The 17,021-nt window shown below is 34.9% G+C and overlaps 2 protein-coding genes and 1 long non-coding RNA gene across 3 annotated transcripts; all 3 read left to right on the forward strand.

Moving 5' to 3' along the window:
• The first annotated feature begins 3,162 nt into the window (after window positions 1-3,162).
• Window positions 3,163-4,894, forward strand: LOC137746232 ((-)-germacrene D synthase-like). Its single transcript, XM_068486305.1, has 3 exons — window positions 3,163-3,338; window positions 3,840-4,101; window positions 4,242-4,894. Exons 1-3 carry the CDS (start codon window positions 3,207-3,209, stop codon window positions 4,619-4,621), a joined length of 774 nt encoding a protein of 257 aa, XP_068342406.1. The 5' UTR covers window positions 3,163-3,206; the 3' UTR covers window positions 4,622-4,894.
• A 1,501-nt stretch (window positions 4,895-6,395) lies between these two features.
• LOC137744273 (sesquiterpene synthase-like) lies at window positions 6,396-7,454 on the forward strand. Its single transcript, XM_068484128.1, has 3 exons — window positions 6,396-6,518; window positions 6,595-6,840; window positions 7,161-7,454. The coding sequence occupies exons 1-3, from the start codon at window positions 6,396-6,398 to the stop codon at window positions 7,452-7,454; spliced, it is 663 nt and encodes a 220-aa protein (XP_068340229.1).
• Window positions 7,455-10,524: 3,070 nt separating this feature from the next.
• LOC137744074 (uncharacterized) lies at window positions 10,525-11,336 on the forward strand. Its single transcript, XR_011069584.1, has 2 exons — window positions 10,525-10,613; window positions 11,291-11,336. It is a non-coding gene; the product is annotated as an uncharacterized lncRNA (long non-coding RNA).
• Window positions 11,337-17,021: the final 5,685 nt, after the last annotated feature.

Below are 17,021 nucleotides of genomic sequence, written 5' to 3' on the forward strand. Positions count from 1 at the left end.
AGTTATAGCCATATAATCGCCTCAACCCCCAGTCCGTTTCCCTCCTTCTTTCCTACTTCCACACAATTCTCTTTGTTAGATCATGGAATCAATCCTCCTCTTTTTTGTCTCTTCTTTTCATGGGTGATATTTTTGTGCTCTTCCCTCCAAATTCGTTCCTTTAATGGAGGTATATTATATCATATTTATATTTCTATGTTCCGCCATGTAGGTTTCCAGAATTTTTCTTCCAATACAATAGGTAGTTTATTTTTGTTTTGCACGTAGATTATATCTGCTTTGTAGGTATAAAACATCTTTCTTCCTATACAATAGGTAGTTACTAGATTATATCGGTTTTGTTTTCTTCATAAATAGTAGGTAGTTACTAGATAATATTTTAGTTTGAGAATTTAAATATTCAAAATTTAAAAACTAAATAAATGAAAAAAAATTTAAAGAAATTAAATATTTTTATTTGAAAGGGAAAAATTGATATCAAAATATATAATTGGATAACTAGATTCAGTCCCAAAAACTAATGTTTTTGGACCTAGATCCAAAAGCCCCTTAATTAATTACCCAAATACAACGCCATCAACTTTTAATGATTAATCATTGTCAACGAATGAAATGGGTCCACTGTAAAAAAAACAAAAAAAAAAAAACACCAAAGCATATGAAAGAATAAAAATGCATATGAAATCAAACTCAAAAGAAGAAACAAATGGGACCATTGTAAAAACATCACAAAAGCAGATGAAAGAATAAAACGCAGGTGAAATCAAACCCAAAAGTAGAAACGAATGGGACCATTGTAAAAAAAATTTCAAAAGCAGATGAAACTGAACCCAAAAGCAGAAGTCTTTTGATTATTACCTGTTAGACAATGAAGGGCAATCTATTGAAGAGAAGGGGAAGACAACGGTAGGGTTTCGACGGTCTGAGAGTTGAGTGTGAGTGAGTGAAAGGAAAGGGGAATCTTATCTATACTCTGATTTTTTTTTTTTTTTTTTTTTTGGGGTTAAAAGTGATATATATCCATTAATTAAACACTCAAAACGGGACTACAAAAGCACCACCATCTATTCTGATTAAAACAAACAAAAGTAACCACGGGTCAATTCAGTTAATCGATATCCAAGAATTATAGGAACCTCATCAAACCTACCTTAGTCGGTGCGCGTCGGTTTACTCACCAAAAAAAAAAAAAAAAAAAACCAATTGGTTGAGTGGGAAGGGAGACAAATTATTATTAATTTGTTGAGTGGGGGACCCACAAATTAAAGATCAGATTTGGGAAGAGCATAAGTTAAGAATTTATATGTAAATAATTTGTTGTTCAGTTGGTTAAAAATATTCGTTCATGTGGTTTTGTGTTCAATTTTTTTTTTTTTTTTTTGTAATTTAGTTAAATTTAATATAAACTATCCTATTAGTTGTTAAAAAATAAAGATAAGAATTTATGTAATAAAAAAAGTTTAAAAAGCCAAGATGACCGACCCGTAAAATTTTTGTAGATATTTTTTTGGGTAAAGTACAAAAAACTACCTCAACTATTGGTGTCACGACACTTTCATACCTCATCTTACGAATTTGTGACAATATCAGACCTCCGTTAGTTTTTCTGTTAATTTTTCTATTAAGTGCTGACGTGGCTTGATTCGGAGCCCACTTTCTATTAAAAAATTAATAAATATTATTAAAAACTAAAAAAAATATTTAATATTTTTTAAAGATTAAAAAAAAAAAAAAAAAAAAAAAAAAAAAACGTTAGTCGTCCCTTCCCCCCCTCTCTCTTTCCCATCTTCATCTTCTTCCTGCTTATATAAAAAATAAAAAAAAAAAAAATTTGAAAACCCAACCCCCAACCCTCCCTCCCCCCCCCCCCCCCCCCAAGGAGAAGGAGGAAGAACCGAAGAAGAACAAGGAGGAGGAAAAAAAAAAAAAAAAAATTTGAAAACCCAACCCCCAACCCTCCCCCCCTAAGGAGAAGGAGGAAGAACCGAAGAAGAACAAGGAGGAGGAAAAAAAAAAATGGAAACTACAACCTAAAAAAATAAAAACAAATAAAAAAAAAGAAAAAACCCAGAAGAAGGAAAAAGAAGGAGAAGGAGGAAGAAGAAAGAGAAGAAGAAAGAGAAGGAGGATGAGGAAGAAGAAAACCCATCAACTCAACCCCCCCTCCCGGCCTGCCCGTGGAAGAAGAAGAAGAAGGAGGCGAAGAGGAAGAAGAGGAGAAGGAGAAAAAAAAAAAAAAAAAAAAAAAAACCCAAACTGCAACCCAGAAGAAGAAAGAAGGAAGAAGAAGAAGAAAAGAAAAAAAAAAAAAAAAAAATTAAAACACCCCCTACTGCGGAAGAAGAAGAAGAAGGAAAAAAAAAAAAAAGAAAAACCCCAACCCAACCCAATTCGGTCCCCCCCCCCCCCCCCAACCCAATGCGCACTCATCTCTCCCCCCTATTTTCATCTTCTTCCCCTTTTCCCTCTACTTGCAACCCAGAAACAAAATAAATAAATAAATAAAATAAAATTTCAAACCCAGTTTCGGCCCAAGAAGAAGAAGAACCCTCTTTGTCTCCTCCCTATCTTCATCTTCGTCCCCTTTTCCCTCTACCTGCAACCCAGAAACAAAAAAAAGAAAAAAAACAAAAAACAAAAAGAAAAAAAAATTCATACCCAGTTTCGGCCCAAGAAAAAGAAGAAGAAGGAGAGAGAAGAACGGAAAAAAAAAAAAAAGTGACAAATCCAGTTTCGGCCCAGGAGGAGAAGAAGATGAAGAAGAAGAAGGAGGAGAGGAACAAAAAAAATTGAAATTAGTGCGGGTGAAGGAAAGGGGATGCCGCATCCCTAGGAAATTTTTTTTTGTTTTTTTTTTCCTTAATTTTTTAATCCAGCTGGATTAGTGAGTGATTCTCATCTCTTGCCATGTCAGCATTTAACAGAAAAACTAACAGAAAAATTGATGGAGATATGACATTGTCACAAATTCGTAAGATGCGGTATGACATTGTCAATTTTAAAAGGTGAGGTATGAAACTGTTGTGATCCCAATAGTTGAGGTAATTTTTTTCACTTTACCCTTTTTTTTTCTTTTTCCAGTGGGTGTGGTAGATAGTCAGCGATACTATAAATAGCAAAGCTTATGAGCTCCTGAACTCACACCAGCACTTGATACAAAGCAATAACACTTGGCTAGTTCGCTTCAGGTTTGAAATCTTTGAAATATGTCTTCTGTGGAAGTTCCACTATCTCAATCTTCAAACCCAAATGACACTTTTGATGTTCATCAGCCTAAGCCTTCAGCCACTTTTTCTCCCAGCATTTGGGGTGACCATTTTCTGTCCTACGCTTCTTTGGTAAGACTTCTTTCTTACTACAATAAACTATTATATATTTTGAACACTATATTATTATGAAAATTAAATTTGTAATTTTAAACAAAGAGGAAAAAACCCAAAGAGTACTTTAATCATTTAAAATGCTACTGATTCGAAATCATTTTATCTAACTTTTCCTTCCTTAATGTGGCAAACATGTTGCGAATCTAACTACCAAAGTTAAATTCACACCTTTTTTTTTTTTTTTGTTTTTTTGTTTTTGGGAAAAACAAGTTCTTAAAGTCATGAAAACTGCCACACAATAACTATTTCAGGCTAGGTGCCTCTCTTTTCTCAATGTTTACAATTTAGAAATTGACATCATAAGGGTTATGTGTTTTCTAATGTGTCATCAGACTTATAATCATCTTATATTAATTGTAGTCTATATCTTTTGGTACTTGGAAACCTCCTCATTCAAACATATCATAAAGGTTATGCGTTTTCTAATTTCTTAAATCAAAATGTGATCCTGTGGAGGAAGTGGATGCTGAACTTGAACAACATGTACAAGAACTGAAGGAAGAAGTGAGAAGGATGCTAACGACATCACCAGAAAATGTTTCCCAAAAGTTGAACTTGATCGATGACATTCAGCACTTAGGTGTGTCCTACCATTTTGGAAATGAAATTGAAGAAATTTTACAGAAAATTCACAAGAGCTCTTATGATTTGGATGACCTGTACACAGCTGCTCTTCTTTTTCGATTGCTTAGACAACAAGGTTATAACGTTTCATGTGGTAAGTAATCTCGGATGGTGGTTTGGTCATATATTTTGTTGTTTTTCGTTTTTTTGTTTTTTTGTTTTTTTATTTTTTTTGTTTTTTTTTGTCTAAATGCTTCTTGAGATTCTGAATTTTCCATTTTGTTGGTCATGCAGACTTATTCAACAAGTTCAAGGACGGTGATGGAAATTTCAAGGAATCACTCGTTGATGATGTTGTAGGACTACTAGGCTTGTATGAAGCCACACACCTTAGGATACATGGAGAGGAGATACTAGATGAGGCTCTAACCTTCACCACGACTAATCTCGAGTCGGTGACATTCCGTTTAAGCCCCCCACTTGCAAAAGCAGTAACCCATGCCTTAAATCAGCCGCTCCGAAAGGGTTTACCAAGGGTTGAAGCAAGGTATCACTTGTCAGTCTACCAGGAACTAAGAGAATCACCGAATGAAACTCTCCTAACGTTCGCCAAGTTGGATTTCAACCGACTGCAACGAGTCCATCAGAAAGAACTAAGCGAAATCACCAGGTAAATTAATTCCTTTTTCATCCAAATACATCACTTACTAAAGAGTTGAATTCTCCACCTCTAGCTACAAATAAATAATTATTTTTGTAACTCAGGTGGTGGAAGGACTTGGACGTGCCAAACAAGCTACCTTTCGCAAGAGACAGATTGGTTGAGGTCTACTTCTGCTGGAGTATGTCAGTCTATTTTCAGCCTCAGTATTCCTTTGCTAGGAGAACATCATGCAAAGTTACTGCTATAACATCCATTATCGATGACCTTTACGAATATGGCACATATGAACAACTAAAGCTCTTTACTGAAGCTATTGAGAGGTATGAATATATCATTAGTTAAAAGTATCTTATACATAAAAGAGTTAATTTCAGTTTACTAAACTCAAGTTTCGTGGTTTTCAACATTTAGTACAAGAAGTTTTTTTCGTCCCAGAGTTATACCTAAAATGTTAATTTTGAGACAGTCTCATACATCTATTAAGTTTTCCGTTAGAACGTCTGTTAACTGATGACGTAACGCTTACGTGAACAATTACTAAACGTCACGTGTCAATATGAGCCCACTTCAATATTAAAAAAATTATAAAAAATAAAAAAATATTCCGTACCCACCTTCTCCCCCGTACCCTCTCACTCCCTTCTCTCTTCTGCAATCCCCTTCTCTCTTCTGCACCTGCACCACCCTCCCTTCTCTCCTCCGCAACCCGCACCACCCACGTCTCAAACAACAATCTCCATCCTCCACATCTCATCACATCACATCTCACGAATCAGATCAGAAACCCTCCCCACTCTCTTTTCCCCTTCCCAAATCTTCGCCCACAATTTGACGTCTACGATTAGGGTTTCTGAAAATGTCAGGTGCAGCAATAGCGGTGAGCTACTTGAGCTCCTGGGCACGCGCCCTCGTCCAGATCTCTCCTTACACTTTCTCCGCTATCGGCGTTTCTGTCCTTGGCGCCGCCTGGTTTTTCCCTTTTCCTTGTTTCCTATCCATTTAGTAATTAAAGTTCTAATCTTTAGATTAAATACTGATAATGAATATTATTGGATGGAAATTAGGGGGATTTATATAACTGGGAGGGTGGCTACGGGTGCTACCGCATCGGGTGCGCCTTCGCACCCAAAAAAGAGCATACCTTCACCCGAAAAAGAGCATACCTTCATCCAGCCCTCTCTCCTCCACCATGCCTCCTGATACGGCATCGATTTAGTCCCCATTTCAATCCCCGATCCACCACCACCGCCAAGACCTTGATCGAGCAAGGCCCCTTCGATTGCATCATCCACAGGAGAGAAGGGAGGGAAAGGGTGCGGGTGCAGGTGCAGAGGAGAGAAAGGAGGGTGATGCAAGTCCAGAAGAGAGAAGGGAGGGAATGGGTGCGGGTTCCAGAAGAGAGAAGGGAGGGAGAGGGTGAGGGGGTGAAGGTGGGTAGATATATATATATATATATATATATATTTTTTTTTTTTTAATATTAAAGTGGGTCTATATTGACACGTGTCAGTCAATAATTGTTCATGTGGGCGTCACGTGAAGTTCTAACGGAAAATTTAATAGATATATGAATATGTCCCAAAATTAACACTTTATGTATGATTTTAGGATGAAAAAAACTTCATGTATTAAATGTTGAAAACCACAAAACTTGTTGGTAGTAAACTGATATTAACTCTATATAAAATATCTTACCTTACATCACCATCCGATCAAAAGGAAAAACTAACCTAATTACACACAACTGATTTATGTAATACTTGATAAGGTGGGATGTCTCAGCCATGGATCAACTACCAGAGTATATGAAAGTCTGCTATAGAGCGTTGTTAGATGTATACAATGAAATTCATGAAAAGCTTTTGCACGATGGGAAGCTATATCGCATCCACTATGCAAAAGAAGCGGTACTAATCCTCAATATGAATTAGCGGTAGAGATGATTTTTGAATTATTATAATCTCATGATCTGGTATGTGTCAGATGAAAAAACAAGTTAGAGGCTACTTCGATGAAGCCAAATTGTTCCACGAGAAGCACATACCATCACTAGATGAATACATGTCTCTATCACTCGTCACCAGTGGCTACCCCTTGCTAATAACCACATCCTTTGTTGGAATGGAAGAAGCTACAATAAACTCCTTTGATTGGTTGTCAACTTTCCCTCAGGCGGTGAAGGCTGTATCAAAAATTGTCAGACTCACGGATGACATAGTGGACCACAAGGTACTTAATCGTATATGTAAATTGTATTAATGAGTATTGTCAAATGCAACAAGTCTCACACTAAAAACCTGACATAACAAAATATAACCTCATATTAAGTGGTTCCACTTCTAAGTACACCGAACATTTTTATGACAAAATTTTACACTTGATGGGCTAGCAAATGGTTAAGTTAGAATAATATCACTGTTTGACCAATTAGTAGTGGCCCCTCCCCTCCCCCTTCCCTCCCCTTCTCTCTGAAATCTTGACAAAGCACGACTATTATGATTGGATTAATACTTATGTTACTTTTTATCTTAATCCTCATGCATGACTAGTTTGAGCAAGAGAAAGAACATTTTATCTCAGCTGTGAACTGTTACATGAAGAAATATGGTGTCACAGAAGAAGAAGCGATAATTGAACTTAAAAGACAAGTGCATAATGCATGGAAGGACATAAACGAAGCATGCCTCCACCCTACCGCTGTCCCCATGCCCCTGTTAATTCGTATTCTTAATTTTGCTCGGCTCATGGATGTTGTGTACAAGTGTGAAGATGGCTACACTAATGCTAAGGGCGTGCTAAAAGATCTTATAGTTTCTACACTAGTGGAACCCGTGGCTTTATGAGCCTAAAATATCTAGGTGTTGTGATGTTTCTTTTAAAAGTAGTCTGTAGGGCCTAAGTTGCCTACAAAAAATAAGGAGTTACGATCCGTTAAGACCGTAAAAATGTAATTTGCGTTGTGCGTTTGCTTTACATATTATGATTTTATGATTAATAAAAGAACTTCTATGCAGTTGGAAATGAATCATATATTAATTATTCAGCTCAAATAGCACACTAAAACATGCATTTATATGGCTGTTGGTGCCAAAACTTGGACGGAGCTTGGTTACGCAGTTTAACACGTATTTGCCCTGAGTATTGTTTTTAGTCTCAATGCCACAAGATTGTTCGAGAGAAGAGAGAATATGTGTGCCTCTGTTGGAGACTGTCAACATAGACAATGTTTGTGTGTTGTGCATGTGTGCTAGTTACGTGTTAATCTGACTTCGGAACCACACTACAAGACAGCATCACATTTATCGCAGTTAATTTACCACAGACATAAGAGACTCGTTGTAGAATATCCAATATTACCACGAACATTTAAAGTCCGTTGTGAGTAAATGGTTTTAACAACGAGCAAAACCGGTCTGTAATAGAACATGTTAGAATAATAACGCGCAAGTAAAGCTTGTTGTAGTTATTTGATATGACCACGAGGATAGCCTGTTGTTGAAATAATTTTAATCACAGCGCCTTCTTGAAATTAATCACGGTATATGAATGTTGTAGGTTAATTTATTTAATATTACTCCAAATTTGTTATCAGAACCAACTCTATCTTAAACATTAATCACGGTATATGAATGTTGTAGGTTAATTTATTTAATATTACTCCAAATTTGTTATCAGAACCAACTCTATCTTAAACCCAATCTATATACCAATTCCAGATCTGATACCACCAACCACCCAGTCTCACCCATTCGCTTCCTTCGGCGGTTTCTCTGAAATCTCCAAACTACTCATTTCTCTCTCCAAAGCCCCGCCCCCCTCTTCTTCGAAATCACAACCGTCTTCTGTCTGGCGCCCACACAAGAACTCGTCACTTATGTAGAGCCCGCTGGAAGCTTTCCCTAGAGAACGACATGTCGGTCGCCGTCCCCATGGCCTCGCCCAGTCGCCGGCTCGACTTGGATGACCAGCCATTCCTCAATTCCAGGATTAGTATGTCTCTCGATTTCTTTGTAAAGATATTAAAATTTAATTCCGTTCATTGAAATGATACCGGATTATTCTGCCATTAAAGTGTAATTATGAATAAGTATGTTTTTTTACAATTCGATTTTGGCTAAATGTGATAAATATTAAAGCTTTACGTAGTTTTGGTTCAATACGATAAGGTGCAAGAGAAAGGGATATGTTGATAACTAGGAGGCAAGCGTGCCCAAGCATAGAACGAGCAGTGTGAAATTTGTTGGGGTCGAATTGTGCCCTGACAATGTGGCTATTGCCATGGTATTTTGTTCAAGGTGTCCTAGGCCTTGCAGGGCTTGCTGTCAGTACTGAACGAAATCAAGTGAAAACTGGAAAACTCGTCGAAAACTGGGTAAACTTTAAACGTTCATAACCTCTTCAATACTGAACGAAATCAAGTGATTCAAAAACAAAAATCATATTTTCCGACGAGACGAAGAGAATGGTACCTTTTTTCAACGGCTAACTCGTCGTGGTTTGGCTGGAAAGCAGCTCGAAAGTAGCTATCTTGGTCTCGAGCCATTTTTTGGCCAAACCACGGTGATTTAGTCATCAAAAGGGGTACCATTGTCTTTGTCTCATCGAGAAGTATGATTTTTGTTTTTGAATCACTTGATTTCGTTCAGTATTAAAGAAGTTATGAACATTTAAAGTTTACCTAGTTTCCTGCAAGTTTTTCAGTTTTCCCTCGGACCAGTCAACTTTGAGGCTATTTTCCGGCCATCTCCGGCAACCATTGGGCTTCCAAATAAGTATAATCTTATTCTACACTTTCCTATCTTCATTTTGATATATTATGGGTCGATTTGGTTAAGAAATGATTGAGTTACGAAGCTTTGAAAATTGCTCAAACTTCCAACCAAGAGCTCAGGGACATAACGGAGTTTTTAACAGAATGACCAAAATGATGGATGGTGCACAATTTCAGGGACCACTTCTATTGATTTGAAATCTCAAGGACCAAATTGATGTGTTATGCAAATCTCAAGGATCATTTTGGCGATTTAGCCTTGTTTGAAATTCTCTCTTTATTGACCTAAAGGGCAATTTTGACATAGTCAAACAAAAATTTGAGAAAAGTCTAGGGCTTAGACTAGTTTACGTCACTTAATTCTACAGTCTAGTAGTATTATTTTTTATTTGTAAATGACAGGTCTTAGGTTCGATTCTAACCAAAAGCGAATTTGAACCACATTATTGCTAGCCCATTGTGAGGCTTAGCCTACTCCCCCACTCCTTTAGTATAAATACTATTGATTGTTCAAAAAATAAATAAAATAGTTTATCGTTTTGCCAGTCAATACTATAGTTTGGTGATATTTCTCTTTATCGGTAAGTAAGAGGTTTTATGTTCGAACTTGTGAATGACAAATTCAATACCTAATGAAATTGCCTACAGTATCGTTGTTATCTTTGATTTTGCATTTTGGTTGCAGGAAACATTCTTCTTCGAGTTTTAGGGTTTTGTTCTTCCTAGCTTTTTTTGGGTCAGGTATATAATTTATCTTTTTGGTGTTTTTTTTTTTTTTTTTTTTTTTTTTTTTTTTTTTTTTTGGGTTTTTTGATTGTTTTTGCTTCGATTTTTCCCTCAAACTCAAAAAAAAAGAGAAGAGGAATACTGTTGATTAGTTTTTGGGTTTTGCTTTGTATGTTTCGGTTTTGTACTGTGAGTGAGGAATTTTTTATTTTGGTGTTTTAATTAAGGGCTAAACATTTCCAGCAATACAAATGGATGATCATGATTAATTTTTGGGTTTAATTTAGCTTTTGATTATTGTGGATGAGTTGCGAAACTTCTTTTCGATTATGTGATCTGTGCCTGTTATGTTGTTCTTATCTTGATTATATTTGGTTGAGGTCATGATGATTTATGGGTTTTTTAAAAGTATGATCCAGGTTTGAGCATTCTGGTTAGCAGGCCCGCTTAGTTGAATCAGCTAAGTTTCATGTCTGACATCGACGTACTGCTTCTAATGCGTTTGGTATGTTTTCTGTTAACTCGTAACTCATCTGAGAGATCATTTTTTTATTGAATTCAACTGAATAAGTTTTTTAATTGAAAACCTGGGTACCTAGATGCTCCAGAGATCATTTTCAATCATCGATACAATACTGTTGTAATTTAGTAGTTGTGCAGTTTGAGAATTGGTGGGTAGTTGTTCCTTCAGCAACCTGACTAACCTGATATACTCAAGAAACCAAGCAAAACTGCTTATCTGGGCATTATTGACAACCTAAATGGTTTGGTTTGGCTTGGCTATAATTCATATGAATCTGAAGTCGTTAGTTCTGGTGTTAGGAACATGGTCTTTAAGATCTGATTTAACAACCTGGAGCAATATGCATATATACTGGTGAAAATATAAGGTTGTGAGTGTGGTACTGATTCTTTCTTTGTATTAATTGAGCTTAAGGCCTCAAATATAGATTTGTTTTCCGTATCAATTCTTAACTTATCGGTGTTAATAGAATTGATTTGGTTTTGTAGATCAGAATTTTTAAACAACAAAATTAACCTGCAAATTCAGTTCAGGTATCAATGCTTGCGCTTATTTAGATTGTTGAATTCATCTTTACCTTTACTAGATTTTATTTTTCAATGTTATTTGATGCATTATCGTGTTACTTTATTATTAATAAAACTAATTTGGTTTTGTAGATTAAGATTTTTTAGCGAGAGAATCAAGTTCAAAATTCAATTGAGGTATGAATCTTTTTGCTTATTTGGCCTGTTGAATTCATGTTTGCCTTTGCTGCATTTTATTTTTTACAGTTGTTTGGTACATTATGGTATTAATTTCATTGTAATTTTATGGATTTGAAGTCGTTATTTGGATTTTGGACTGTGAGAAGGATCTGGTGGGTATAAAGCTTCACTGCTTTGTATTGCAGCTCATTTTGATAACATTTATAATGGTATATAATCTGCTGGATTAATATTCCAGTTTAATAGTGTTGTTTATTATGTGTGACAAGTTATATTAGTAAAATTTACACTGTTATCTGTCGTAGTTAGACTTGCTGACCATTTTTATCCTGTTTATGACATTTTTGTGCTAGGGTTTTTGAGCGTTGTTACTTACCCTTTCGTTTTTTTTTTTTTTGGTTACTTGATTTGTTTTGCAGGTTGCATTTGCAGAAGGGAGAACAACATCTTAGATAGTTTTTGTGCTTATGAAACATTTGAGGGTAAGATTCGCATGGTTATTTAAATCTATGGGTTTTGTTTCTTTGATTTTAAAATGGAAAAAACTTAACATTTTTTTTCCTTAGATTTTAATTAGAATGTGTTGTAAAGCTTTTTATGCATTGTTGTGGTTTATTGTAATAAGTTGGCAACTATGAATAAGGAGCTATTAGTTTTGGATTTACAGAAATTAGGTGTTCAATTAGTTGAGATTATTTGGTTTCCCTTCAATTTTCTTTGTTTTCTACTTTCTCTTATTGTCATGTATTTTTGTGACTTGTTCTTATTTTGCGGTTTAGTATTATGTTAGTTTTGCAGAATATTATTATTTAGTCAGTGGTGGTTCTGTTTATGCCCAAAAAATGGTTAGCTAAAGTGTATTGACACATGGTCTTTTTTATCAATGTGTTGTAAATTTTTTTATATGTTGTGGTTTACTATGGTAACTTTTAGCAAGTTGCTTTCCCCTGTTTCCTTTTTTTTTTTTTTTTTTTCGCAGAAAAAAAATTTCATGCAATATTTTTCTGTTTTTGTTAAAATAATGTCCTGATGTGATTAAGTGCCTAAAGGTTACACATTTGGTCTTAAGTGTTATACTCTAATATATTAAGTATACATGAAATATCTAATTTATCTTATTTATTGGCTGTATATATGCTGCTTAGCAATTTGATTAGCTGAAAAATTTAGACAGCAAGGCAAATTTTTTAATGCTAAAACTGTTGCAGAGATGTTATACTCTAATATATTAGAGAAACATTTATAATTTTTTGAGGCATTATTTCATCCTTTTTCCATTTAAGTTTTGATTGGCATTTCATCTTTATTTGAATTTTTTTTTTTTTCGTTTCAAATTAACATTGCTTCCCACTTGACTACAGGCTTTCGGTCACATCCCGACCCAGGCCCCCACCACAATTCGAGTTCGACTCCACCGTAACACGATATTGTCCGTTTTGGGCCTCGACCACGCCCTCACAGTTTTGTCTCTAGGAACGCACCCGAGCAGAACTTCCCAATGAGTCACCCATCCTGAGAATGCTTTGGCCCCTTGCTCACTTAATTTCGAAGTTCCGACACGCCTTAATTTCGGTTGGAATGTGTCACTTTATGTACAGATTTCATTTTGTGGCAAAAAAATTTCATTATATATACCTATCATTAGTCAAATTCAAACTTAGCAATAAGATAACTTTTTAATTATATACCTATTAATTCTCAATTCCGTCATCGGAATTGCTCGTAATCTCAGTTTCTCAATTCTTTAGCGTCTAGAACACCCATTCCAAAACACTAGCTTCACTCTTACTAATAGACTTTATCTTTTATTTTTAGCATAAAATAGATAACAATGCGTGGTAATGAATTACAAATTGTTTTTTATTTCTTATATTCAAATTTAGTTGTTGCTCTTTCATCCTACGTATGACTCCATTTTTCCATCCATCTCAACTAATTATTATATATTATTTATTAACTGCCATACAACCTTTTTTAACACTTTATTTTACAATTTTAGGAAACAAAAAAAAAAAAAAAAAAAAAAAAAAAAAAAAAAAAGGCTAATTCAGCAAGGGATTTACAACGTTGACAAATACATTTTCAAGCAATGAAGACACAAATATTCAAAGGTATGTAAAATTAATTAATACTTTGTTAACTTTGTTTTATTGACGTTCTACATTTAATTACAATTTTTACTAAGCTTTCTCTTTAGGCGAATTAGCTATTACTAATATATATATATATATATATATATATATATATATATATAAATGGGGCGGAACCGATAGGTTAATTATCAGAGATAGATGAGGCGGTAAAACCGGCCATAGAATTAAGATTGCAGAAGTAAAATAGGTATAGAGAGCCTAACAATTCAATATATTGAATTATAAAGAAATGAGGCTGATTGAAACGGAATATCCATGGATGACAAATAATGACATAAATGCATAAGATTAGATTGAACATCGGTGATATATCCATGAAAATAATGAATTAAAATTAATGATGCTGATAAGTTATGAAAATAAGCTTTTATTAAAACTTACTGAAATTTACAAACTGTTTTTGCCTAATGGATGATGAACATAGACAACATGGAGCTCACAGGCATCCTTCTTAATAATATAACTTATAAATGTTTGTTAATTTTTTACTGAGTTTTTCCTTTTGTTCTTTCGAATACACAGAAGTTCAATCCTCAACTAGAGTCCCCTTTCTCTGAGAATGAGCTCCCCTTTTATCCTGCTGAAAGGAATGATTGAAGCTGAGAGAATTGAGCCGGGATTCCCGCTTGCATGTGATGCTAGCTGTTAAAGGCTGGCAAATGATGAAGTTTTACTATGGATTCACATTCTGTCTTCTGAAAAGCTGGATGAATAGTAAAAGTGATTTTACTATTCATGAATAATGTCCTGTTGGGAATCTGAATTGTTGACTACTGCTGCTAGAGAAGCTTTTAATGATACAATCACATGGTAAAATATTACAAATGATTACACATTTGAATTTCAAATTTCATATGGATCTTGGGCATCTGGGAGGTCTGCCCACTTGGTTGGAAGTTGGGATGAAGCGTCCGATGAATCTGAATCTGAGTCTGAATCTTTTCTCTTCTGGAGCATTGCTCTTCTGCCATTAGTTGTTGAGCAAGATCCAGGAGTTGGGAAGATTTTGAGGATTTCTCTTTTTTCTTTGAACTGGAGGATTTGGAAGTTTTGGGTTTTCCCTTGAGAGAGGATGAAGGACTAATGTCTGATAATAATTGAACTTGTTCCTGGGTTTTTGGGAGTCCAGGGAATTTTGGGTTTTCTGGCAAAGCCTGTGTTAAAGGTGTGGATATTTGTGGGGTTGAATGAAGAGGAAATTCTGATTTAACTAAATCAATAATTTTTTGATGGTTGAATTTGTCCCACCACTTTACCCATCAGGCTCTAAAAATGCCGCCGCAATCTGCTTCAAAATTCCATTTCAAGATCCATGGGATTTTGTACTTGACCATGAATAATGAAAAGAGGGAAACCCTGCTGTCGAAATGGCTGCGATCAAATTTGCTTTGGAAGCTGGTGATGAAAGCTTGACGAAGGTCATGTGGAATAAGATTAACATATGGGCCATGAGAAGCCCACCATTCTGGAAACCATGCTAGAAACTTTAATTTGAAACCTTTGTCAAAAGTTATGAACCATGAATGACTAAAGTCAGCTATTTGATGAAGGAAAATATTAGTCCATGCTTGGATATAATAATAATAAGTATATTCATGGGGTAGAGAATGAAGTGGTAATGGTTGATAAAGGGGAGAACCTCTTCCCCATTCGAGTTCCGAAAGGAATTTAATGATACGGATTGAATGATAAAGAATCTTGTTTGGGTCAGTAGGACTGGGTATTGGTTTGATTTCAATGCTTTCTGTCTCATAGAGAATTGCTTGGTAATATTTGAGGCTTTTGAAAGATTCAGTTGGAAGATAATGATGATTTGGAGGGAGGAGAATTTTGGCAATGCGTTACGGTGATTGTTTTTTATCAATATGATGTGGGATACTTAAAAGCCTTTTTGTGTTTGGATTTTTGAGATATGGGGATGTTTTAGCAAAGCTAGCTGTTTTCGGTTTCGAAAGAGATGGTGATTGTAGAGAAGAATAAGGATCATATTGGGTGGTTAATGCTGTTTGGTAATTCGGTCGGATGTTTCCTATGGTTGATCCTAAATGAGTGAATTTGTTTGTGATGGCTAAGGCCGATGAGGAATCGGGAATAGATTCTTGTTTTACTGGTGATGGAGGTAGATTGGCTGGAAGCCTTCTTTGATTGCTACCCATTGTTCCCCTGCAAAAATTCTCTGGTCAGAAAATCAGGGATGCAATTCTGGCTACCTTTAATGTATTCAATATCGAAATAAAAAATGCTTAATATGGCTTGCCAGCGTGCAAAAATCTATTTTGATGCAATGTTTTGAACATCTTTTTGTAAAACATGTTTCGCAGATTTGCAATCAACACGAATTAAAAATTTTTGATTTAATAAATCATCTTGAAATTTACTAATGCATAATACAATAGATAATATCTCTTTCTTAATAGTACTATAATTACATTTAGCAGAATTCCAAACCCCTGAATGGAAACAAACAATTTGTTCAGGAGCTTTGGAATAAGTTTTCTGTTTGAGGATATCTCCATAACCAATGTCAAAAGCATCAATTTCAACTATTTTGAATGAGTTGGGAGTTGGAATGTCAAGGCAAGACAAAGTCTTGACATGATTTTTTATCTGTTTAACAATAAAAGTACGCATGAGAGACCACGATGGTGGATTATCTTTAAGACGATCAAACAAAGGTTTGCATTGTTGTCTAAGATGAGGATAAAATTCAGAAACATAATTGAGAAATCCAAGAAAACGCTGAAGTTGGGTTTTATCAGTAATTTGATTTGGAAATTTATCAGCAAATTGGATTACTCAATCTATTGGTTGAATGGTAGATCTATGGATATGATATCCTAAAAATCTAACCTTGGTTTGAAATAACTTAATCTTTGTAGCTGAGACAACTAATCCATTGGTTTTGATGATTCTAGCAAACATATGCAAATGTTTCCAATGTTCATCTACTGATTTTGAAAAAATTAGAACATCATGAATATAAACAATCGAAAAATAACTATATGGATTAAAAATCTCATTCATAATATTTTGAAATTCACTTAGAGCATTCTTTAAACCGAAAGGCATTACATTCCATTCATAATGTCCAAAGGGAGTTACAAAAGCAGTTTTGTATTTATCAGTTTCATGAATCTGTATTTGCCAAAAACCTGATTTCATATCAAATTTTGAAAAAATACTTGCTTGAGAAAATCTCTTTATTAAATCTCTTTTATTAGGGATTGGATACCTAATCCATTCCAAAACATCATTTAAAGGTTTATAGTTAATAACTAATCAAGGAGTTCCTCTTTCTAATTCAACATTTTTCGGGACATAAAATGCCAGGCATGACCAAAGGGATTTACTTTTTCAGATAATTCCTTTTTCAAGAAGGTGATTTATTTCTGTTTTACAAAACTTTAGAACTTCTTGATTCATTTGGATATATCGTGCTTTTGTGGATATTTTTGATTCATTAAAATCCTTAACATAAGGAAGTTTAACAATATGTTGTTTCCTATGCCAAAAGGCGTTGGGGATATCTG

Source organism: Pyrus communis, chromosome 9, assembly GCF_963583255.1.
Source record: "Pyrus communis chromosome 9, drPyrComm1.1, whole genome shotgun sequence".
Classification (NCBI taxonomy): Eukaryota; Viridiplantae; Streptophyta; class Magnoliopsida; order Rosales; family Rosaceae; genus Pyrus; species Pyrus communis.